Source organism: Clytia hemisphaerica, unplaced genomic scaffold (assembly GCF_902728285.1).
Source record: "Clytia hemisphaerica strain Z4C2 unplaced genomic scaffold, Clytia hemisphaerica genome assembly, whole genome shotgun sequence".
NCBI classification, from domain to species: domain Eukaryota; kingdom Metazoa; phylum Cnidaria; class Hydrozoa; order Leptothecata; family Clytiidae; genus Clytia; species Clytia hemisphaerica.
The window spans coordinates 156,764-179,719 of NW_027103300.1; the positions used below are offsets into that span (position 1 = coordinate 156,764).

Sequence of the window (22,956 nt, forward strand, 5' to 3'; positions counted from 1 at the left end):
CTTTATTATTGGGCTTTTCCAGAAATAGTCCGCCCTGTTGAGGATATATTGGATATCCAAGGGGGGGGGTGTCATGTCAAGTAGAAAATACGATATCCAGGGGGTAAGCATCATTATAAGAGAGGATATCCAGGGGGTTGAGTATATTTTTAAGAGTGGATATCCTTTACTAATAAAGTAGGATATCCAGGGGCTTCGATACTTTGAAAAATCAATATTCTCAACAGTGGATGTAAAACTTTTTTCTGGAAAAGCCCATTTCAGCGACAACTAAGGTGATAAAAAAAGTGTATGAAAAAATTGTATTTTATACGTATAGTCAAGTCGGAAAGCACGCTCTCTGGTGCCTAACAAAGTAATGATTGATGAGTGAGGGGATGAAAATATTACGTCTCAATACACTTAATAAAGTAGTTGTAGTCTAAAATCTGACAATTTAGACCAAAATAAGGGACTGTTCATGGACAACTAAAGATACAATTGATAAAATTAATAAATGGGGCGGGCGATCCTGATGAGATCTTGGATAAAAGGGGGCGACGCATTTTGCACCTGTTTTATTTGGTATAATAGAAAATCTAATGTAATTCTAAATGTTTGGACGCGGCCGAAGCTGAGACAATTATCTCACCGCATAGGTAGCCATGGGTGATGTATAGGTTTCATTGGGAGCGGTTGATTCGACGGTCTGACTTGATAATAATGAAAATAAACACTGAAGGGGCCATCTTTTTCTAACGATAACGGTGACAACAGTGCAGCAGGTTCTAAATGAATATAATGGTAATATGATAAAATGATAAAAAAATCAGAAGAGAAAAGCTGACACAGACCCCTTCTCCAATTTAGTAAATCGGTTGACTAAATCCACCCCAAAATCTACCACATCTAAGAAGATGGGATTGTGTTTTAAAGAACAGTATGACGCTAGTAGAAAGAATGACTATTACAAGATTACAACATTCGAATTATTCGGGATCGTTCTTTGGCTAAAATTTCTGGGTTAATCGACGATGAGTTAATTTTTCATATTTGGCGCCCGTTCAAAGAGAGCAATTAATCGTTAAGCACACTCTTCGATGCTGCGCAAATGTTTACAAAATTGATTTTGATATTTTTCTTAAATTGTTTTTTTTTCATCGAACGTTTTAATTTTAATTGCGTTCGAAATTAATTTTGTGAGAAAGAAAATCTATAACTATAAGCAACAATAGAATAAAAACATAGAGAAAAGAGAAAAATATAAAACTTTCAGTGTAATTTACTTTCTTAACGGGGAAAAAGAAACCCATTGCGCGATTAGCTCGTAATCACATAATAATTCGTACAATTCGAAATTTGTACTCGTGATTTTTTTAGTTTCGAATATTTTGTCCTTTCGGACCCCTTTCAGACTTAATAACAAAATAATCATGTACTAACTAAGGTTAGTAAATTTTCTCCTTACCCGCCTTCAAATATGTATCATGGGTACAAAATCTTTTTATGTCTTCACCAGTGTACGTGTCAGGATATTGGACTTCGATTCTCTGGACCCCGATCCATTTTGTGCCGCTGAAGATACGGTAACGGATATAACCTGCATTTTTTGTATTTAATTGAGTACCATTGACAAAGGTTATTGTCACGTTCCAAAAACTTGATTTTAATTCAATACCTATAAAATAAATGAATGTTTACATTAAAGTAGAGCATCCCAAAAGAACCTTTTTTAAACATTTTTTTAAACATCTGTTTCCAAGGCATAGTTTTCCTGGGAAATCGCATCTATTTTCCCAAAAGATATTTATTCTAAAGAATCACTTCCCTCCTCAATACACGGGTTTCGAATTAAATTTTTGCTTAGCTTTAGCTTTGATCCCATGTAAATTTGCACGAAAAATATCAAGTAAACATAACGAAAATTGGCCGTGTATCAAGCAATTTTAGCTCATTTTTCCATTTTGACAGACTTTATGGGTCATTATGAAAACAAAAAACATTAAAATAAAAAGTCAATCGTTTAATCATATTTCTTTTATTGAATTTAAAATAGAAAAACATCTTTTGAATGAACACCTGGCTTTCAAAAGAGAAGAAAGGAAATCTATCAACCTTTTATAAGGCATTTCTCCTTATCGCTCCTTTTATTTACTTGATTTTTTCTCTCGCGCCAGATTTAATTCGAAACCCGTGTATTATTATCTTAATACTTTAAGTATGATAGGTTTCGACATTTTTGAAAATGTTTCTCTGTCCCCCTCTTAGCTTGTAAAATTTGAATCTGATTCCCTCCATTTGAAATTTTGATATGTTCATTTCTGCGTGTTGTGATTGATATCCATTTTATCCACCAAGCTTTATGTAAACCCGCAGGCCAAAATCCTTGATCAAAATTTTTTGGAACGGTACCATGGTAGCACTACTCAGACCATGTTTAAACGTTATGATTTCATATCGTTTCGAAACGAAACGGAACTGTAACGTCTGAACATGATCGCTCAAAACATTGAAAGAACTTCGACGTTTTTCAAAACTCTACCGCCTACTTTCTTCCGTGTACGCCATTACGGCTGTAAACTCCCCGCGCATATATATTTTCCCGACTTTACTAACCCTGTAACGGACGATAGAATCGTCTACCTCTAGCTGAAATATAATCACTTTGTATTGGTTTTGCAAGATAAGTAGTCGCCATTTTGAATGTACAGGCTAAACTAGAGTCTACTTCTGACTGAACTTTGCTTTTTGATGATTTTGATGGCCCTGATTCCAGTGGAGGATATCGCCTCCTTGGATATTTTTCAATTTCGTTATCAAACGATTACAAAACGAATACAAAAACACCTCCAAATTTTGAAAACAAACGATCCCCTTGGTCATAGTTTTCTGCTTGTTTTGCGCCAAAAAGGGGACTGGATCTAGTGGTCTGGATTTGCTACCACCTCAAACAAAGCAAAAAAATCAAGTCGGCCAAATTACACCGGGCCACTTATCAACGCCATCCAGTTTATTAAAAAGCTATAAAGTCGCCCCCAGGCTAAGGTTAAACTGGCTTTTTGAAATCAAAAGTCATTTTCTTCATCCGAAGAAAAATTCTTACCAAATGCGAGGATTCCATTTTCACCATAATCTTGATAAAGAGTGTGATCAAATGGTATATCTGCACATCCAAATCTGCCAAAAATAGACTCTACGACTGTATTATTAGGTGATATATGCCAAATGTCATGGTGATTTCCTGAAAGTAACAAAATTAGGTATGCATAATACGTACCTTTATTACTATAGATATTAGGAATACAAAGTTCGTCCCCAAGTCAAGAAAAATGGAAATTTTGAAAAAACGAAAAAGCTTCTGCAAAATCGGACCATTTTTTATGTCTCAGCCGGATCAAAAGTGAGTGCGCTAAGAGAGTTGACCAAATTTTTAGTCGGCCCAAATTTTAGTTGGCCCAAATTTTTAGTCGGCCCAAATTTTTAGTCGGCCCTAATTTTAGTCACCAAGTCAAAATTCACTTAGGGCCCACTAAGTTTTGACCGATAGCGATAATATATGTAAATCACCCTTTGATGTGCCAACATCACCAGGCGGGTTCTACAGTAGTTCACCGTATTTTTTACAGGGTAGAAAATTGGAGCGGGAACTAATTTTCGTTGAACAAATTTTTGCAGAACTAGTTTTCGCGTTTTTGAGTGTCTACCGCGAAAATTAGTTCCACGAAATGAAATGTTTACTAAAAATCTATATGAAAGAATTTCGGCAAAAAGTGGGTTTCAGCCGCGAAGATTAGTACCCTTAAGGTAGCTTATATGTAGTGGTGGTAAAAATGATTTTCTAAATAATGTGCAAGAAAGTAGTTTTCTGCGCCACTCAAGGTAAAAAAACAACAAAAAAACAGAACAATTAAATTGGCAAAAAAACCTCGTATTATTACCGTATTACTTGGAATGAACGCTTCCTTCTTTTAAATGCCCCCTCGAATTAACACTCCTACTAAAATCCATAAAATCCCAAAAAGTTATACAGTATTTCAATGCAGGACTAGCAAAAAAAATAACAGTGTAGCCTTAACACAAGTATATTTTACATAAAACTCACGGTTGCCAAAATGTCCAGTTGTACTCTTACACCCACACCGTACATCTGCGTATATACCGAGAACAGCTCTGGGATGGGTTGCAGAGCCATATAGATAAAATCCATAAGTATAATTATTATGTGCAGTATAACCAAGATGAATATCTTCAAGATAGAATTCATGGTACTCTGGAATCATGTACGTTTTGTGTTTTGGTGTAACGACACACTTTGTTGTATTGAGCGGTTTATACGCAGTATCGGTGCTTTTGAATATGACAGTTATTTTATATGCGAAATAATAAGTGTGGGCATGATCTTGAAGCTAAAACAAGAAGAAATCTGAGGTTAAGAGAGTTTCTCGGAGTGTTGGTTTAACCCTTTGAGTATCTTCCTATTTTTTTACTAGGGGCTAGGGGAAGAATCTTAAAATCTCCCTTAAAATCTCAAGATTGACCAGTGCTATGACCTTGAAATTTTGAACAGTGGTAAATATGGATAATTAAAGATGAAACCTAACACAAGTCAATAGCATTTTCCAATTACTAGATGCAGTATCCTAGGGTGTTTAGGCAAAAAAGGACAATTTTGGACCGGTCTGTAAAATACACAATACCAACAGGTGGCAAGAAAATGACCCCTGCCCTAAAAATACATGTCATATGGAGCTGCCTCACAAAGTTTGAGAAAAAAATATTAAACTGAAAAAAAAGTTAGAGGGGGTCCTACTTTCGGTACTTTCAAATAACGATGACGTCATCAGGTGGCGATGACGTCATCAATGATGCCGAAATTTTCATCAAAGATGCCAATTCAAGTCAATTGGATAAAAATTTCAAAAGTCATCAAAAAAAATTCTTTGCCTCCTTCCCACTAAGATGATCGAAAGGTTAACATGTAGTTTAAACTCTTCAAGTTTTTTAGACAGATTCTTACAAATCGTTTGCATTTATGTTTCAGCTATAGCTGCATTATGGTACATTCTATCTTTGTACATTCTGAGTAGATTTATCAAAGTAACTTCAATTAAAATGAAAATTTAAATTCTTTCATTTCACGATGCAAGATTTTGAATTTTAGCAAGATTTTGACAATAGCTTTTAACATAACAACTGGGTGTAAGAACCCATTTATAGATTTAAAAAATTGTATCATTTTCATTTTAAAGAACAATTTAGGCAACAAAAATATTGGAGGGTTTTGCCAACCTTGGCCGGAACCAAAGAAGGATTTTGCATGTCAAAAATCTAAAATAAACTTCTGAATATCCCCGTTGAAATTTTTTTATCATCTTACCAGTTGAATATCAAGAACATCACTTGCATTGAAAAACGCAGTTCCTTTCACTTCACCATCCACCGAAATGTTATAGGATCCAACACCTAAATAATAATAAAAAAAATAAAAAAAGCCTATGATCCAATAATTTTTGCAACTATCATATTAAAGACAACAACAAGACAACAAAACTACATTAGGAAGTTTTAAATTGGTTTCACCAAGACCCCACGAGGATCGTATTTTTTTCGTGTATATCTTTTTCATCGCGAAATCGTGAAATTAAAACTACGCAAAATTTTGAAAGTTGTGTTTTTAGTGTAAACTCACCTAAAACTATTCTCAGCTGAGTTTATGCTCATTCATTATGAACATCCCCCGCGAAGACGTCATTATTCCTGATAAACTCGAATCCGATCAATGAAAAAGCACCCCCAGATATTCCCCCGAGGAACAAGAGTGCAAAATTTCAGCCAAATCCGATTATTTTTTGAAGTCTTCAGGCTGCCCTAAAGTTTTTGTGACAGACACACATGCACACATTGTCAGATTCTAGCTCAATTGAAGTTTTAGAATAAACAAAATAAAGCAGTGTTTAATCGTATAAAAACAGGTTGACTTAAAAATAAGGCCCCAACCTGCCCCCCCCCCTTGACGGGGCCAGGTGCATTCATGACATGTATCAATTCAACGTTCTCTTACATTACATCAGGGAAACAGCAGCTGATTGGTTGATTGGTTTTAAGATTAACGCATTATCAACTGCCTTTGCTTGGAAATATAGAGAAGCTCCATCTAAGGTTTTATTTAAGATATCTATGGTTTTACCTGGTGTCCATTGTTGAACATTTACAAAGAGGACAACATCTTCATCACCAACATCATCAGTACCTAACGATATTTCAACTTCGTCCGAAATATTTTCACCGATATTTAATTTAGTGTGAGTACCCACCATAAGGAATACCTATAACAAAAGTGGAAAAATATATTTTGTCAGGAAATGAGAATCTTTGTACAACTATCCTCCTTCGGGAGATTTAAGGTTTTAATAATCCAAGGAAGATTTCGGCAGCATAAACATTTCGTCTTCATTGAGGCTCACCAGCATTGCGTACTGCACCCTTCGCAGGGAGACTTCAGCCTCCCCGCTTTTAAGTAAAAGAATTTTTTTTCTCAAATTTCTTATCTGATTTTAAGACTTCAGTCTCCCCACTTTAACGGTTGTTCCGGGTCTGTTTTACGCTAGTCAGCTTGGATACAGTTGTTAAAAAAATATTTCCAATAGCGATGGCCAAGAGGTTATTAACAAGATAAGAATTGTTGTTCAAACCTGATCATCGTTAGGTTGTGGTTGGTACATGATAAAGTTCTGAGATATTATGCACAGTGGGAGCATTACGACTGAAAAATATTTAAAAAAATAAGGAAGCTGATAGGTGGAGGGAAAGATCACTTTTGAAATTCGCTCAAAATTGGTGGCTAACTAAAGATCATTTTAACTTTTGAAGGAGTATTGAAATTTCAAATGTGAAGCTGAAAACTGAATAAACGGCATAAACACACGCCACCAAAGGTATTTTGTATGCGCTTATGGAGGGGTTGGGTTGGTCGGTAAAAACCAACAAAAAAGGAAAACAAGAAAATTAAATCGATTCCCATATGGGAATAACAAGACACAAAAAAGGTTGAGGTATTTAATAAAACGAAATCTAGTATATGTATTTCTAAAAATTAAAAAAAACATGGACTATTTTAATGGGATTAAATTTCACAGTTGAGCTCATCCGCGCAATGTTAAGATTTCGCAAGCATTTGATTTTGCGGATGGCACTATTGGGAGACAATATTTTCACAACCATGTGTCTTTTACTGCTGAATCTGAGTGTTGGTTATTGAGATTACATTACTAGCGATTTTTTTGATGTCAGTAAACATGTAAAAAGTTATTTATTTGACATTCTTTGACTTTTGTATAAAAATATTTCGCATATCCAAATCCGCAAAAAACAAGAAATTTTATCCCAATGAAATTTTATCCCATTAAAATACTAATCCACAATTTTTCTTTGATTTCGATTTTTTAAAGAATTTGGTCAGTAAAAAAATCAACTCGATCTTGCCTTACCTGTTAAAACAAAAATCCATCTTGTAGGAGCCATTTTAACAATTACAGTATGACCCCGAAATCCAGTTTATGAAAATTGTCATCCAAATTTCATATTTGGGATGATTTACAAACAAAAAAAAATTTACTAAACGTAAAAGATTGTACAAACTTTTATTTTGTAGTTTTTTTCACAGATTTAACTTTGTATGACATGCCAAGAGAAAAAAATGACTTGAAGAATTAATGGAGAATAAATTGAGACTTGAGAATTGATAAATTTTTCAAAAATAGCAAAAAGTGTTTAAATGATGCCATGACAATGGATAGAGTTTTAGATGTGAATAAATATTTATTTACGAATAACCATTCAGAAATCTTCTCATGATGAAACAAAATGGTCATAGATAGAAAAACTACCATGAATGTTGCGACTTGACTCCAAACCACAATAAAAAGTCAAATTGTTGAAATTGCTTAAAACGATGAATTTTGATGAAGAATTGCCCCCCTCCCCCAGCGAACACATACTTCATGCAGTTACGTTTTTTTTCGAAATTCACACATTCAAGCGAAAATTTTCTCCAGTTTCACGCAAACCCGATTTTTCAGAAAAATCAGTGAAATCTTCGGTAAGAATCGAGGAGACATTTGAAAATCGGGGAAATTTGCACATTATCGGCGGAATTGCGAAAATTCACGTATTCACAGCGCAGATTCAAGTATTCTAACCAAACCTACAGTAATCAAAAAGTGCATTTTCACGTTTTTTTTCACGCGCATTTTTTTCCGATTTTCTAGCATTCACGCAACCATAAAAGCCCATTCACGCGTTCACGCAAACCGCAAGGGGGACCTGTTATTGAGGGCGGTGGATGGGTGGAAATGGGATGAAAAAAAAACTTAACACGAGGAAGGATAACAAGTTTTCCACAGAAAAACACACATAAAGGAAGAAACGACCTTTACAATATCAGTAATTAATTATTATAACTATGAACATGAACTAACAAGGCTTATAATCTTGAATTTATTGATTTATTTATAAAAAAATAAAGGTCCCATAACTTCCAAGGAATTCAAATAATTTCATACAAAAATGAAAGAGTTCTTATTTTTTCTAAATTCCCAATTTCCCCATTACCAAAAAAAAACCTTTAGTACTTCATTATATTTATTTCAGAGTTTTTTGGGGATTCCCTTGCACGATGATACATTTTAGTTAAAAAATTCCCAAATTCCATAAATAGCAGAGTATGTTTTTTATCCGTATTAAATTATCATATAATAAGTTACTCGTTACTTTTAAGATTTTAAGGTTCATCAACTTTCCTCAAATAGCCCACTCCCAACCTCCCCCCTCCGAGAAAATATAACGAGAAATAATCTTAACAATATTCAAAATTAGAGAGGAACATATTTGGACGAGTCGGTAATTTATTATTTCTGGCGAAATTCGGCAAATTGATTCTTTGCGAAATAAGTTCCCCTATCGAACAAGTTTTTCGTTGCCTACTATTCCAGTAGCATTTCTACTGACAATAAAGTCTTTATGATGAATGAACAAGTGGCGTCGTAGATCAACTTTCCTGTAAAATTCTCTTGAGCATAAATCACAATGAAATGGTTTAAAACCACTATGCTTTCGCATGTGAGTGATCAAGTTTGAAGATTGACTGAATGATTTATTACAAGCTCCACATTTGTAAGGACGTTCCCCCGTATGAACGTAGGTATGTTTTTTCATATCCGATTTCTGGTGAAATCGTTTTCCGCAATAACCGCAAGAATAAGGGCGAGTGTTACTGTGGATAAGCATGTGAGTTGAAAGCGTTGAAGAGCGCTTGAATGATTTCCCGCATTCGGTACAATCGAAACTACGGAAAGCAGAATGAATTGTCTCCTTGTGTTGCTCTAAGCTGATTTTATGACCGAACGTTTTCCCGCATAAGTCGCAACGATGGGGCCGCACCTTACCGGCGTGTGAGCGCCGAACGTGAACTTCTAGCCCGTGTACGGTGTTAAAAGCTTTATCGCATTGTGAGCAGCCGTATCTGTCTCCGTCTTGTGATTTCACTTTGGTTGGATTTTCAATATCCATTGATGGCTGATGGCTGTAGTTTAAAGGATGTAATTGTCGCCAAAATCCTATCTGTGAATTGGGTGATTCAACAAGGCGGCCATCATATTCATTAGGGCTCCAGCGCGGTGGCGGGTTTTTAAAATATAAATGACGGATAGGAATTTTATGATGTTTGTTATTGATGGCTTCGGGGCTGTGCGGCGATGGGAAATAAGAGGCGAATCGATCATAAGAGTGGTGGCTAATTGGTCCATTGTTTGGCGGTAGGAAATATTCTGGTGTTCTCGAGCCTGGATTGAAAGATAAATAGAAATGACTTTATAGTTCTATGAATGGGCTAACAGCTAGCTGCACACGGAGGAATGTTATAGATCTGAGTGATAGTCGAAGCTACACCTTATGAAAATAATTAAATATATATTTTTGATCGAATGCAGAAACTCTGTTTTGACTACTCAGTCACGCATAGATAATTATCTTAAAACAGAACATCCCCTATTTACAGCCTTCCAATGTTTCCATACTAGGCCCACTTTAGAGAGTTAAAAGCCGCCATTCAAAGAAATTAAAGCTAACAAGGTCTTGGGGCATATAGAGAAAACTGGCTCCCAGTTTATTTTTGAGCGGGAGATGATCTTCGTAAAGTAAATGCTTCCGTTACCCTAGCAAGGTTCATGGGAAGGAAACAAGGTGTCATTGCGAGGTTATCAAGAAAATCATTTGAAATAAAAAAATGCAATCGGTTTTTTACAAAATCTCTATCAACTGTGAAAAATAAGTTTTTCGCAAATGGAAAAAGTAAAAGAAATAGGTTTAATAAAGTGCAGGTTTGATAGTAAGGAATCCATGTCAACCCTGCTGAGATCTGAGTAAATAATAAAAATTTCAGGGGAAAAAAGGTTCATATTTTCTCTCTTCGATTTCAAAGTACCCCGTTTTTGAAGAATCGGGAAAAAAATTGTATATGATCAAATTGTATTTTCATTGTCTTTTAATTTCGTTTCATTTTATTGTTTTGTTTTTCTTTGCACAGGTTTGACCTCTTGTAGGTATTTCATGGTGATTTATAATTCTATTTCTAAATGAAAGAAATCCTTCAAATAAAAAACGACTTCTTAGACGGAGTGTTATCTAGAAAAGGAATACTATTTCAACTACACGCTTTTTTTATAAAAATACACTTTATAAGAATGTCCATGATGAAAATGGCCAAAAAATTAAGAATATCACCATCATGGAATTTTGCTACTCAAGCTTAAAAGAATGCCATTTTTAGAGCATTTTCACCCCTTTCACAAAAATGCGATTTTATGCTTGAGACCTATGTATTTAGTACATATGTAGTACATTAGTATTTTAAGTCTAGCCTGAATTAGGATCCTAACCTAAAGAATACTGTAAGAATATTTTAGGATGATCTTCCCAAAAAAGTTAAGAATATTCCTGATGAAGCGGATTTACACCATTCTTATAAAAAGATAATGAAAAGCGTGTAGTTGCAAAAAGTGGCCAACTGAGGAGAAAAAGATCATAAAATCTCACAAGAAAAGGGGAACCGGATCTTAGCTGTAACTAACTGTGAAAATCAAAAAGTTATAAGACAAGATTTACAACAGAAATTTGTCAAAAGGAGATTTACTTTTTTTTAGAAAATTAAAATGAAATGAAATTTAATCACATTTGATTTCTATACTATACAGTGTGTCCGAAAAAAAAGAAAAAAATGCATGCAAAAATAATTTCGCCGATTTTTGAATTAAAGTTTTTCCGCAGAAACTACGAAGAACAGCACAGTACCCGAAAAATCTAATTTCATTGTATTGTGAATGGTCATACTTTCTCACATTTGTAGTAATTTCACAAATTCAAAAGGATAGAAATGCAAAAATACCAAAATCGTAGGGTAAATTATCGCTTCTCTGCAGAAAAAAAAAAAAAATGAAACCACAGAAACTAAAAAAAGAACTTAAATTTTGCAAAAAATATTTACTTTGCCATATTTTATGACAGGACTTAATTCCTTAAAGTACTCAAAATTTTACTTCATTCGTCATTCCACAATCTATTTTTTCCTTTCAAATTTGAAAACTTTAATCCAAAGTTCTGTTAACTTTATCTATGCCAAAAATCAAGAAAATGATTTCAGTTTAATGTCATCTTAAAGGTACCAGATGTGAAAATCTTAAAATCCATTTCAACATTTTTTGAGATAAACATCTTCAGGAAAATATATTTTTGCATATCTTGAACAAAACAGTGTACAATTTGGTGAGAAAATTTACTGCACGGCTAAAGAATAGATTTGAAATCTTTTTTTTCCAATATGGCATACTATAAATACAACCTTAATAAATTTTAGTAAAAAGACAGCAAGATCATGTCCCCCGTCACCGGGGGTGAAAAGGGTGAAAAGTCGAAAATTTTCTTCGTCGCCCAACCATGGTTGGCGACATATCTTTATGGCCCCCTTAATTCGATTCCGGGGGTCATGAAGAATGCGGTCAGAAACATAGACTCACCATATCGGGATGGGACTTCATGATCACGGTGGCCCATATGTTTGATCGGAAGAAATGTGTATTCTTGCGGTGGCGGAAAGTGTCTGGAATGTGGTGAGTCGGGTGACGGGCGACCTTGTTCGGACGCTCGAACGTTATGCTTGTCTTCCATCCTTTCTTTTTGTTCTTCTCCACCCTCCTCGATTTTTTTCAAATAATAGGGCGGGATAGGCGTTCGACACATCGAGATAGTTGAATAAGACTTTTCATCTTCGTCCTCCTCAATGAGGCGTTGCTCTTTTTCTGGAAGAAACGAAAATAGACGATAAATTCTATCTTCCGAGAAATTCTTTTGAAACCAATCAATTCATTCATTCAACTTACTAATCTCATCTATATATATATTTGGGGAAATATTTTTGCAAGTTCCTTCTAGGGCTCCACAATAGTTTGGCCGAGTGTTTCAGTTTAAAGGCGTGATTAGTCCCCCTATCCCGCTTAACAAATTTCCGCTTACCTGTTATAAATACTTCTTTCTGTTCCAGATCGTCAAGTGGTAAAATTGTGCCGCGTTTGTCTGTACAAGTCACCGAAGAAAAACGTAAATTGGTTTTCTTTATAAGAAAAGAACGAGGCATTATCGCATACAAATTTAAAGCCCCCTTCTCCGAGAAGTCAAACAAAATAACTGTTAATAAGTGTTAATCGAATAACTTAATCTATTACAGTGCGGTCAGACTAGACAAATTTAACGCTGTCTGACTTTAAATTTAAAACTCAATTTTCGGCAAAGTTCAAAAGAGAAAAATCAAGCAGTCTAATCATTAAAGGGACGTAAACATGAGCGCAAGACGTTTATTAATTTTCATAATTTTCAAACATTTTCTTCGCAAAAAATGGGAACGAATCAAACGATTTCGTACTTTTACACTTCTTAATATGCTGCATTACAAACGAATGAAGAGATTAGCTTTGATGATGAACCGCCCGTTTCTGGCTCGCAACGAGCGAAAGATTTGGGCCCTTGAAAGACACGAATTTTGGTTTACTGATCTATGGGATAGAAGAGATGAAATTGATAATAATGTCCGTCATAGCCAATGGCGACAAGATTTCCGAATCAAAAAGGAAACTTTTGAAATGCTTGTAAGATTGATGAGTCCAAGGTTAGCAAAGCAAGACACGCAACTTCGCAGGGCTGTACCGATTGAAAAAAGGATTGCGATTGGATTATGGAGGTTAGCGACGGGAAATGCATATAGAACAGTCGGAAAAACTTTTGGTGTTGCAAAGTCTACTGCTGTTTCAATTACGAGGGATTTTTACAAGGAACTTTCGAGGATTTCGGGTCAGGTTATCCATTTCCCAGTTACAAGAGATGAAACTAGAGAAGAAATAGGACGATTCAAAGAGGAAACAAACTGTAAAATTCCACAAGTGGTAGGGGCAATTGATGGAACGCATATCAAAATAACTGCACCAGCAAGCGAACATAAGGGAGATTACTACAGCCGTAAGCAATGCTATACAATCAACACTCAAGCAGTTGTTGGTGGAAATCTAAAGATCCTAGATGTCGCAACTGGGTTCCCAGGGAGTATACATGACGCCCGAGTGTTAGCTCATACGTCGCTATTTCGAAAAGCAGAACGCTTGGAAATTCTAACTGATCCTACTAAACGGATTGATAACAACACTATACGACCACTTTTACTGGGAGATGGAGCTTACCCTCTGGTTCCATGGCTAGTCAAACCCTATCCTTTTATTCCCGCTTTAACGAGGTCAGAAAAACGGTTTAACAAAATACTCAGCTCTGCTAGAGTCACGGTGGAAAGGGGATTTGGTATTTTAAAGGCTCGGTGGAGATGTTTACTAACGCGCCTTGACGCTGAAGTCGAAAATGTTTCTGATCAGATTATCGCTTGCTGCGTTTTACACAATATTTGTCAAGAAATGAATGACGAATACATCGATGAAGATGGAATGTTAGATAACATACTGAGAAACGAGAGGCGAGCAAGGCAACAACGACGAGTTAACCAAGACATTTATCCGCTGGGAGAAGAAAAACAAGAACAATATTGAAAATATATTTAGAACAAAACGAGTAGTACTTTTCATGTAGTGTTCAATGAGAGTGAAATGTTAAAATATTAACTAAAAACCGTTAAAAACAGTATAATGTTTCAACTTTTAAATTTTCTAGAAAAAAAACATAAGACAAGTGTTACCAAAATATTTTCACTTTTGATTTTGACCACCAGGACCACCAGATAAAATGTTTCCTAACTGTAAGAAAAAATCTCTATCGCGTTTTTTTTCTTCTGCGTCATGTTTTTGTTGGTTTTCCACCAACTCTCTCATGAATTTTGTGTAGTTTTGTTCGGAAGATTTGAAAAAATCAATTTGTTCTCTCTGAACATCAAGTAGTTCTTCGTGGAATGTTTTTTTCTTCTTATTCTTTTTTGAATCATTTAAATCAGTCAATTTTCGTTTGTTCTTGTTTTCATTTCCGTCTCAGGTTTCTTGTTTTCGACAGTACCCTCAGATTCTTCAAACGTGTCATTGATACCCGTTCTGCAAGCCGTCTCTGTATCAATATCAGAATCTTCTGATTCAATAAGCTCATCTTCTTGTTGGAGGATGGATTTGCCACATGTCCAATCGTCTGGTTCGGCAGGTTCGGCTCTATCGTCTGCACAATCTGATGATGGAAATTGCAAAAAGAATTAGAAAGAAACATACTCACTGGGTGTGTGAAAATGCTCAAAATTTTATTTTAATTTAAATTTTTTTTCTATCATATCGATCATCTCTCACATGGGTTAAAATCAACAAATTTAGAAGGGTTTTGAAAATTAAAAGAAAAGTACAAACATCCATTTCATTTACGCCTCGAGATTTTAGATCATGCTATAACAAAACAATTACCTGGTTTTGATTGTCCAGATTCTTTGACATTTGGCATGGTCATCACATGTTTATCTGAAAGGACCCGATCCAATTGTTGATAGAATTTGCACGTCTTAAATTCAACACCACTCTTTCCCTCGTTGTGCTGCTTACACTTCTTGTATGCGTCTTTCAGTCCTTTTATTTTGGCTTTACATTTTGTAATGTTTTTGGGCTTTCCGTTTACTTTGTTAACTGCCTCTCTTATTTTACCCCACGCTTTGTTAGCATTTGTCGAATTCAACATGTCTTGATTCTCAACCCATAAATAAACTAATGTAGTGGTCTGTTCTGAGGTCCAGCTATCTCTTGTTGTGATTGTGATGTCGAGGGTTGTTCGGTCGACGGTTCGCTTTGTAGCTGATTCTGTTGAAAATTTGATCCTGTTTGTGGCTGATTCGGTTGTTGGTAAGCTTGTTGACTTGGAAAAACCGGTCTTGTTTGTGGCAGATTTTGCTGCTGATGCATTTCCTGGTTAGGAAAATTTTGCACTGCTGCTTGGTAGTTTTGATAGTATGTTGGATGGTAGTATGGTGGCGGAAAGAAATGACATGACATTTTCATCCAAAAATACTTGTTTTAACAAATCCAATTCTCCCTCAACTTTTCTTCTCTTCTCAATGACTCAATCAAACCACATCAAATCACAACACACAAAAAAAAAACAGACACATTTTTTTCACTCATGAAAAATATGAAAAAGTGTGTTCTTCTGATCTGATTCTTCTTTTGTTTCGAGCACCTATTCATACTCAATAAATGGGCCCTAATTTTAACAATAGAGTCAAAATTTTAAGACATGCTCGGGAGCATGTCTTATTTCGGTTTAATAATTAGACCCATTATATAAATTTGAATAGAAGATTTATTTTTTTGCAAGCGGTCAGACTACATTTTGTCTTGTTACTATGGATACGGGTGTTATTTAACGATTTTTTTTTCTAGTGTGACCGCACTGTTAGAATTTGATTAAGACCCTTGTATTTTATAGAGGGTCCAATCCTGAGAAGCTGATCTGATTGGCTGTGACCAAAAACAATTAAAAAAACAATACAATCAAAAATCAAGGAACAAAAAAATGGGAGCCTTAAATTTGAAAAGGAAAAAGAAAAACAATACTAAAGTCAAAAAGTAAATGATAATAAGTAGAGAAAAATAACAATCCACGATGACGCATGTTGAATTTTCTTGAAACTTTTGAAACTTTTCTACTGTGTTTCAAAACTTGTTTTTTTTCTTAAGAATAAAGAATCGAAAGAGACGAGAACAGATGTATAGTGTAGAACAGACCTCGAGTACATTTTTTGCGTTTTCTATAAGAATTTAGTGAGGAAAACAAGATCTTTTAAATTTTAGGGCAATTTTTGGCTTTAACCGTGGCATCAGCAAGAAGCAAAAGAACTGGAACTTTTCGTTTTAAAGTTTTTCTTTAGTAAGTCTGCCCCGGCAGTCGGAGAACCAACCCCCTAGACTATGCAGGGAGTTTACTGTCAGAATTTGCCGAATACGTCACTTTTACGGTACGACGGTATTTGGTATTTTTTTCCCCGGTAAATCGGTATTACCAGAAAAAAACGACGGGATTACGATATTTCATTTTCTACCGATATCGGTAATAAGGTAATTAGGCTTCCCTTATCGACGGTATTACGGTATTTGACCCAATTTTTTGTCGGTATGACGGTATTTGAGACCCCTGAAAACCCCCCGCGCCCCAATACACTTTATCAAACCTTAAATCGGGAGGAGACTAGGTTCGAGTCTACCCACTGACCTTTATATATCCCTCAATACTCAATCCTGGCCAAGCAAAATCTTTGATCGGAGTTTTTTTGAAACACTAATGGCGGCACTACTCAATAGCGGTGAAAATGCATCGAGAGCACTAGATCTACTTTTCCTCGAAAACTTTTGATGATGTAGCGCCGTTAGACGTTAATTTTTAACATTGCAATGGCTTCTTCTCGGGTACCAATTTAAAAAAAGCTCCAATCAAAGATGGCGGATATAGCTTGGTCCGGATATATAAAGGTCAGTATCTATACCAGGAAAAATAATTTACGTCAAAATTCTTTATCCAAGAGAAAATCATTGCAACGACAACGACAAATTCTCCCCATGCTTCAAGGGGAAAAATCAGTAAAGAAAGGAAAAAAATCAGGTGATGATCACTTTTATAACAGCGAAAAAAACGAGTAATTTCTCGGGGTATCAGGTATGGGGCAATCCATATAGTACGTGCGCAGTGAAGGGGACAGGGGTTAAGAAATACAGTACGTCTATTGGTTGAATGATGTCATTTCTATTGTTTTTTCTGCGCACAAGGAGAGGAGAAGGGATGTTTTTCGGTACTTTTCACACCCCCTTCTCACAGACTCACTGGGAGACCTTCCCACTGGAAAAATTGTCAAAATGGTGGAAAGATATACTCCAATTTTTGTCCCCACTGAAAATAATCAAATAAACCAATCCTCACTGCAAAACATGATGCTTTTTTTCTCATGCCCACTGAACTTTCTGACTTGAAAACAAAATAATTGAAATCCCCAGCCATAAAAAATATGGGAATATCAATCCCCATTGAGTTTTAGTCCGTTGTTTTTATCCCCACTGGCTGAAAAAATCCTAACTGGGTCTGTGAGAAGGGGGTGTTATGGATGACCCATATCTCAATTTTTTGTCTGATACCGTTAGAGATTTTGTTCTTATAAAAAGCCCATTAACAATTCATGACAGTTTTACTCGAAAAGGTTTCTTTGAATGCCAAAAAACAGGATACATGCATGCAATTTCCAATCACGCAATACCTTAATAGGTAGAAAATCCATGATTTTAAATAAGATAACTCTAAACTTTTGGTTTTCGACATCAGTCTCAACATCAGACAAAAGATTGAGGTCAGAAAATAGTGAACCGAAAAGTGCCTTAACTTCTTGAGTACACCAGTCGTGATTTCAGTCTAGGTTTGGTCATTAGGGAAATATCGTAAGTTTGTCTAATGTCGACATCCCTCATCTAATTTCGACAAACTTAGAAGGGTCGGAAACTATCTGATGGAAACTATCTTTCTTTGCTTAGCGATCAGAGAGGAAAAATCTTTTGTATATCAGTGATTTCGACTATCCTTTTATTCCTCTTTCACTTCGAGTGCCCCCATGGTAATAAATAAGAAATCGACAACATTTTTAATGGCATTTATGATACTTTCTTTCAAATATTATTCGAATTAAATACCGTATACATTTATGCTTCCTTCCTTCCTTCATTTAGGCACCCAAAAGGTTTGAAAAATGGAGATTCTAATTAACTTCTCCAATGGGTTTATGTAGCAAGGGAAAATAATGTGGCGAGTCGTAGGTACAATGGTAAGATGGTACCCAAACTGTGAAATGCTCAGATACCCCTTGAAAAGTACAGGGATATTGCAAGTGGGTGATCTCACACTTTGCTCCTGGCAATACAGGCGGCATTTTTGGAGGGTGTTTGTTAATACATTCTTGTGTGTTTTGATAAAGACAATAACCATGTGTTGGAATAATTGGTCTGATGAATGATCGATCGAGATTCACTTCGTCATCTTGTAGAACGGTATCACCACCACAAATATCCATGGCTTTCTTCTTGCAGTCAGTTATGATGGGATCTTCATAAATCGACAATGCTCTCAATGATCCAATGACGATAGCCAATAAAATGAGTTTGTTGATGATAGACGCCATCTTTGATTTCCTGAAACATTAGACAAACAACAATAGAAAATGCTAACAGGCCTGTAGCAAATGTGAGGGAAGCAGGGACATTGGAACGTCCAATTATTCTTCCGATATTGATAGTTTTGAAAAACGAAGACAATCCTTTCATTGGGCTCTTCCAAAAAAATCGTTCATAGGGGGTGGAGGATATATTTTTTCAATGATCTACCCCTGGGCATTTCGATTTTTCACCCACTGGACAAGCATCAAATCGGCCTCCTGGACATTTAAATGTACCTCTGGACATTGCAAATTCATCCCATGGACATGGCAGTTTTTCATGATTTTTTCCATACCCCTGGCTGGACAATATATCCACCCCCTATGAAGGGTTTTTTTCTGGAAGAGCCCATTAGAAGAATAGGCTTCTTAACCTTTAAACAAAAGGTTTCTTATAGCGAAATGACCAGATAATTAGACCATCGAAAAGCTTAGAAAAATCAGGAAAAGGCCTCTTAAGAATAAAGTTGTATGCTTACCAGTAGCAGCAGTGAAGTTTCTTCTACTAATCTTCGAAGAACGCTGTAGTTTCTTCTGAACATCTTCTCTTATTTATACTGTACTGACTAACAACCAGACTTTCAAATTCTCATGGAAATTTCAAAAGATGTAATTGGAGGGTCTCGATATTGGTCCCAATGAGGGACAGAGAGTAACAAGTTAAAATGGCTCCACCCCTTTTTAAATCCCGTATAATCATTTCTTCGCAAAACCTTTAATTACGATCATTATCTTGGAACGTCCCTTTAAATTCGAACGCAAATTTACGGTGATAATTTTAGGTTGTTTTTTAATTGTCAATAGGCTGAAAATTTTGGAAAATCGCGGTTGATAATATATTTGATAGTATAACGTTTGGCTTTTTGGACATGGGTATAGATCACTGGTGGATTTAAGACAATAGAGTAAGTACGTCGGAAACATGCGAAGGAGTGCAACACTCGTTAATTGACAATGAAATTACAATTACAAATCTCTTCCCCTGATAAGTTCGACATGGTCTAAAACCGCCTATGTAGATGTAGCAAAGTTAAAGCCTTGTCAATCGTATTCTCACTTTCTTCTAGAACTTTCCAGAAGGAAATAATAATAAAGGCAAGCCCCTTTTATGTATTTCTTAATTGATAGCAATTCAAACAGCTGCATGAAATTCAACGATATTTCCTTCCATCAAGACTTATGTTCACTCACTCTTATTTACGAAGGTGTCAAAAATTGCTCTCCAAATCAATCAACACTGATTTTTTTAGCTTGGAAAAATATAATTTCTATCCCCATTGCGATTTCGATAGAAATCTTTTTTATCCCACTGTGGGAAAAAATTCAACCGGAGCTACGAGACAGGGGTGTACTACAACTTCAAAAAACTAAGGTAAAAGGGATATTATTACAGTACAAGTGCCTAAAAAACTACTCAGATTTCTATTTTTTCCCATTCACATTACCTTACTAGGGACCTTTAATGTTTCGGACCTTTAAATTTCCGAATCATTTTCACCTCTTTTGTTTCTAAATTTAAAAGCTTAAAAATTCTAGCCTTTCCTACCAAATACATAGTGTTTTCAGAAACGGCTTTAAAGCGACTACCCAATTGCAGAGGAAGGGGTACATTGAGCTGCGTTCTTTTCAATAGGGTACATTCAGTAGAGCCCTACTTTAAAGGAAGAAACTTTCGCGAGTTTGCGATCTTTTGGCCAAATCGCGAATATTAAGTTCCGCGAACGATCCCGAACGCCGCCATTCGCGAAAGTAAATTCCCAAAATTTCGCGATATTTTCGCCTCGCAAAAGTTTCTTCCTTCTTTAATATACCATTTGAGCGATTCGATAAGGCAAAGACTATTTCCAATTTTGGTTGACATTCTTTTCCAAGATGACAGTTTATCAATTTTTGTTTTAATTTTACACCCCTTTAACTGTTTGGGTTATAGCCACGCACCTTGCTACTATAAGGGTACTCGATTTGTACTAGGGATTATAAACCTCTAGAACTGTCTTTAACAAAGTCCCTTGCTCACACTTTGGGAGCTGACATCCCTTGCTGAAAGAAGTCCCTACTGAGGGAGGCTAGCCCACCATGATTGAGGTGTTTTGTGGAGCCTCAGAATAGTGGAAAAATGAGCCTTATCAGAGGTTCATGACTTATCCTTGCAGCGGCAACAAAATAGAGGGACGGGTCTTATCTAAACTTATGTAAACAAAATGTAAACAAAGTTGTTTCTTTATAGGAAAAAAAATTGACACAAAAGGAAAGCTGGATTGCTTTTCAGTTTCGGAAGAGGTTGCAAGTGAAGACATATGAATCAAACAGGATTCCTTGTTACTCGAAAACATTGTTTCACAAAAAATGTAGAAACAAATAAAATCAATTTTAATCTCCAAGATTAGACTTCTCAGTGAAGAACGTGACTAATCAGAGATAATGAAAAAATCGGAGGGAACATCTTTGGTATAATTTGAACAAAGGAAATCGTAAATAAAGTCAAGAATTTTCAGAGAGGGAAGAAGAGGAATTAATACACAAGTCCCTATTAAGCGCAATTTCTTTTTGAAAGTCAAACTTTTAAGAAGAATTAGAAAACAACTGCTAATCAAAACAAACACTTTTTCAAAGAAATTTTAGGGGTAGATAAGAGGGGGGACCTGTTTATAAAACATTTGCGAACAGATGAGCCCAATTTTTTAAAAAGGGAACGAAAAGGGATGCAAATTGAAAAAAAGGAGAGTCACAGATCAGCTCTATTTGTTTTGATTTCTAAATCTGACCAAAATATGTGACCAAAGTAGTTTTGAGATTCGAGATTCGAGATTCAAGATTGTTTCCTTTCGTCATCTACTTAAAATATGGGGGAAAGGGACGTCAAAAATCGGGCTTCCTTTTTTTGAGATTGTCAATTCGTTTTTTTAGTCAAAAAGATAAGACTTATAAGGCGTCTAACTGCGCTTTTAAAGTTTTGATTGTGTAGCATACCGTGTCTACATGAAGCTCCAGTTCTCTTAAAAAGAACGTTAGCATAAGCTACAAGTAGACATGAATTTATTTTAAAAAGGAAAGTGTGGTAAAATATGAAAGCGATAAGTCATCTCTTTCTCATCTCCTCGCTCCTTGGATCAATAAAAATCATTGCATTGACATTTTTCTCATAGAAACAGTTTCCTTGTAATATTTTTCATGTAGATAAATCGCAATCTATTCCTTTGAGTTTCTTGACACAGTAGGGGATCTAATTTGTCAATGAATCTATTTCCAAAACTTTACAGTTTTCCTTTTAAAAATGAAAACTAGTAATAGTAACAGGGTCGAAAAAGGCAAACTAACAATGAATGTCACCACTAAATTTAAACGAACAGTTAATGAAATTTGGGCTTTTTATATATACTTTGTTTCTCATAAATAAAAGTCAGTGTACATAATATTTTCCTTGATTTTCATTGACCGACAAACGTTATTTGAAAATTTTGTAACTAGGTCGCCATTAAATAAAAACATTAACTTTTCCCACTGAAAAAATAGCTAAAAAAGGGGTCTACAGCGTGACTAAACTATTTGCTCGCTCTGAAAGAACTGTGGGTTCGATCTAACCGGAATTGAGAAGCCATGATGATTAATCAAAATTTCCAGAGCATTATGCCAAGAATAAAGGGGAAAAAGTTTAGAATACCCTATTTTGGGACTACCCTAGGCGTAGACATCGCCCTTGACGACTTGGGCGTGTCACCTTTATTACTTTACTTTTTAAATTCCTATTGAAAATTTGGGTATTATTACATAAATTTAGCCAGAATAAAATGTCAGCGTCCTTTGCAAAGGTGACAGAAGAAACCGCCATGGAGAGTTTTACAATGATGAAACAATGTTATCATAAAAGATGTGGAAATTTGATTTACATCAATCAGTAACTTTCGGAAAAAGAAAGATTGAAAGGAAATCGAATCTCTCTCTGACCTTTTTGAAATAATTCACTGATGTTTACGTTAGAGAAAGAACGAATTCCTCTAGATTAATATAGATTTTGTAGATTTTAGCAGGTTGATAATAATACTGTAAAAAGATTGAAAAGAGGGACTGAAATTGTGAAGAAGAAAAATGTCAAGATTACATTCGAAAATCAATTTTTTCAATAATCTTCCAACATATGTTCTTGAGAGAGGAGAAGATGAAAGTTGGATTTGATTAACGAAAAAATAGTGAGAGACCTCAAATATCTACCAATCATTTCATAT

General features: G+C 35.4%; 4 protein-coding genes and 1 long non-coding RNA gene across 5 annotated transcripts in view; 1 reads left to right on the forward strand and 4 right to left on the reverse strand.

Moving 5' to 3' along the window:
• Positions 1-7,664, reverse strand: part of LOC136811290 (polycystin family receptor for egg jelly-like) — a 79,209-nt gene extending 71,545 nt beyond the window's left edge. Inside the window, exons 1-8 of the mRNA XM_067067909.1 lie at positions 7,467-7,664; positions 6,672-6,742; positions 6,167-6,305; positions 5,357-5,442; positions 4,082-4,385; positions 3,083-3,220; positions 1,448-1,657; positions 632-767 (exon numbers count right to left, since the gene is read on the reverse strand). Of these exons, the coding sequence (XP_066924010.1) occupies positions 632-767; positions 1,448-1,657; positions 3,083-3,220; positions 4,082-4,385; positions 5,357-5,442; positions 6,167-6,305; positions 6,672-6,742; positions 7,467-7,500 (1,118 nt within the window). The 5' untranslated portion in view covers positions 7,501-7,664. The remainder of the gene's footprint in view (positions 1-631; positions 768-1,447; positions 1,658-3,082; positions 3,221-4,081; positions 4,386-5,356; positions 5,443-6,166; positions 6,306-6,671; positions 6,743-7,466) is intronic.
• Positions 7,665-8,864: 1,200 nt separating this feature from the next.
• LOC136811298 (uncharacterized) lies at positions 8,865-12,739 on the reverse strand. Its single transcript, XM_067067917.1, has 3 exons — positions 12,544-12,739; positions 12,048-12,329; positions 8,865-9,818 (listed from the first exon to the last, which is right to left on the reverse strand). The coding sequence occupies exons 1-3, from the start codon at positions 12,662-12,664 to the stop codon at positions 8,935-8,937; spliced, it is 1,287 nt and encodes a 428-aa protein (XP_066924018.1). The 5' UTR covers positions 12,665-12,739; the 3' UTR covers positions 8,865-8,934.
• Positions 12,740-12,965: 226 nt separating this feature from the next.
• On the forward strand, positions 12,966-14,114 carry LOC136810967 (uncharacterized). Its single transcript, XM_067067565.1, has one exon. It carries the CDS (start codon positions 12,966-12,968, stop codon positions 14,112-14,114), a length of 1,149 nt encoding a protein of 382 aa, XP_066923666.1.
• Positions 14,115-14,512: 398 nt separating this feature from the next.
• LOC136810977 (zinc finger and SCAN domain-containing protein 29-like) lies at positions 14,513-15,512 on the reverse strand. The gene is made up of 2 exons (XM_067067576.1): positions 14,961-15,512; positions 14,513-14,733 (listed from the first exon to the last, which is right to left on the reverse strand). The coding sequence occupies exons 1-2, from the start codon at positions 15,226-15,228 to the stop codon at positions 14,513-14,515; spliced, it is 489 nt and encodes a 162-aa protein (XP_066923677.1). The 5' UTR covers positions 15,229-15,512.
• Positions 15,513-18,172: 2,660 nt separating this feature from the next.
• Positions 18,173-19,285, reverse strand: LOC136810815 (uncharacterized). The gene is made up of 2 exons (XR_010847158.1): positions 19,213-19,285; positions 18,173-18,710 (listed from the first exon to the last, which is right to left on the reverse strand). It is a non-coding gene; the product is annotated as an uncharacterized lncRNA (long non-coding RNA).
• Between the last annotated feature and the right edge of the window lie 3,671 nt (positions 19,286-22,956).

Bases quoted from the DNA above. Each gene is read 5' to 3' on its own strand.
- LOC136811298 (XM_067067917.1), bottom strand. From the start codon at position 12,664: ATGCCTCGTTCTTTTCTTATAAAGAAAACCAATTTACGTTTTTCTTCG. The intron at 12,330-12,543 runs GTAAGCGGAAAT...CGTTTCTTCCAG, and splicing joins GAAAGAAGTATTTATAACAG to AAAAAGAGCAACGCCTCATT. The intron at 9,819-12,047 runs GTGAGTCTATGT...CTTTCAATCCAG, and splicing joins TGAAGTCCCATCCCGATATG to GCTCGAGAACACCAGAATAT.
- LOC136810967 (XM_067067565.1), top strand. From the start codon at position 12,966: ATGCTGCATTACAAACGAATGAAGAGATTAGCTTTGATGATGAACCGC.
- LOC136810977 (XM_067067576.1), bottom strand. From the start codon at position 15,228: ATGTTGAATTCGACAAATGCTAACAAAGCGTGGGGTAAAATAAGAGAG. The intron at 14,734-14,960 runs GTAATTGTTTTG...TTCCATCATCAG, and splicing joins ATCTGGACAATCAAAACCAG to ATTGTGCAGACGATAGAGCC.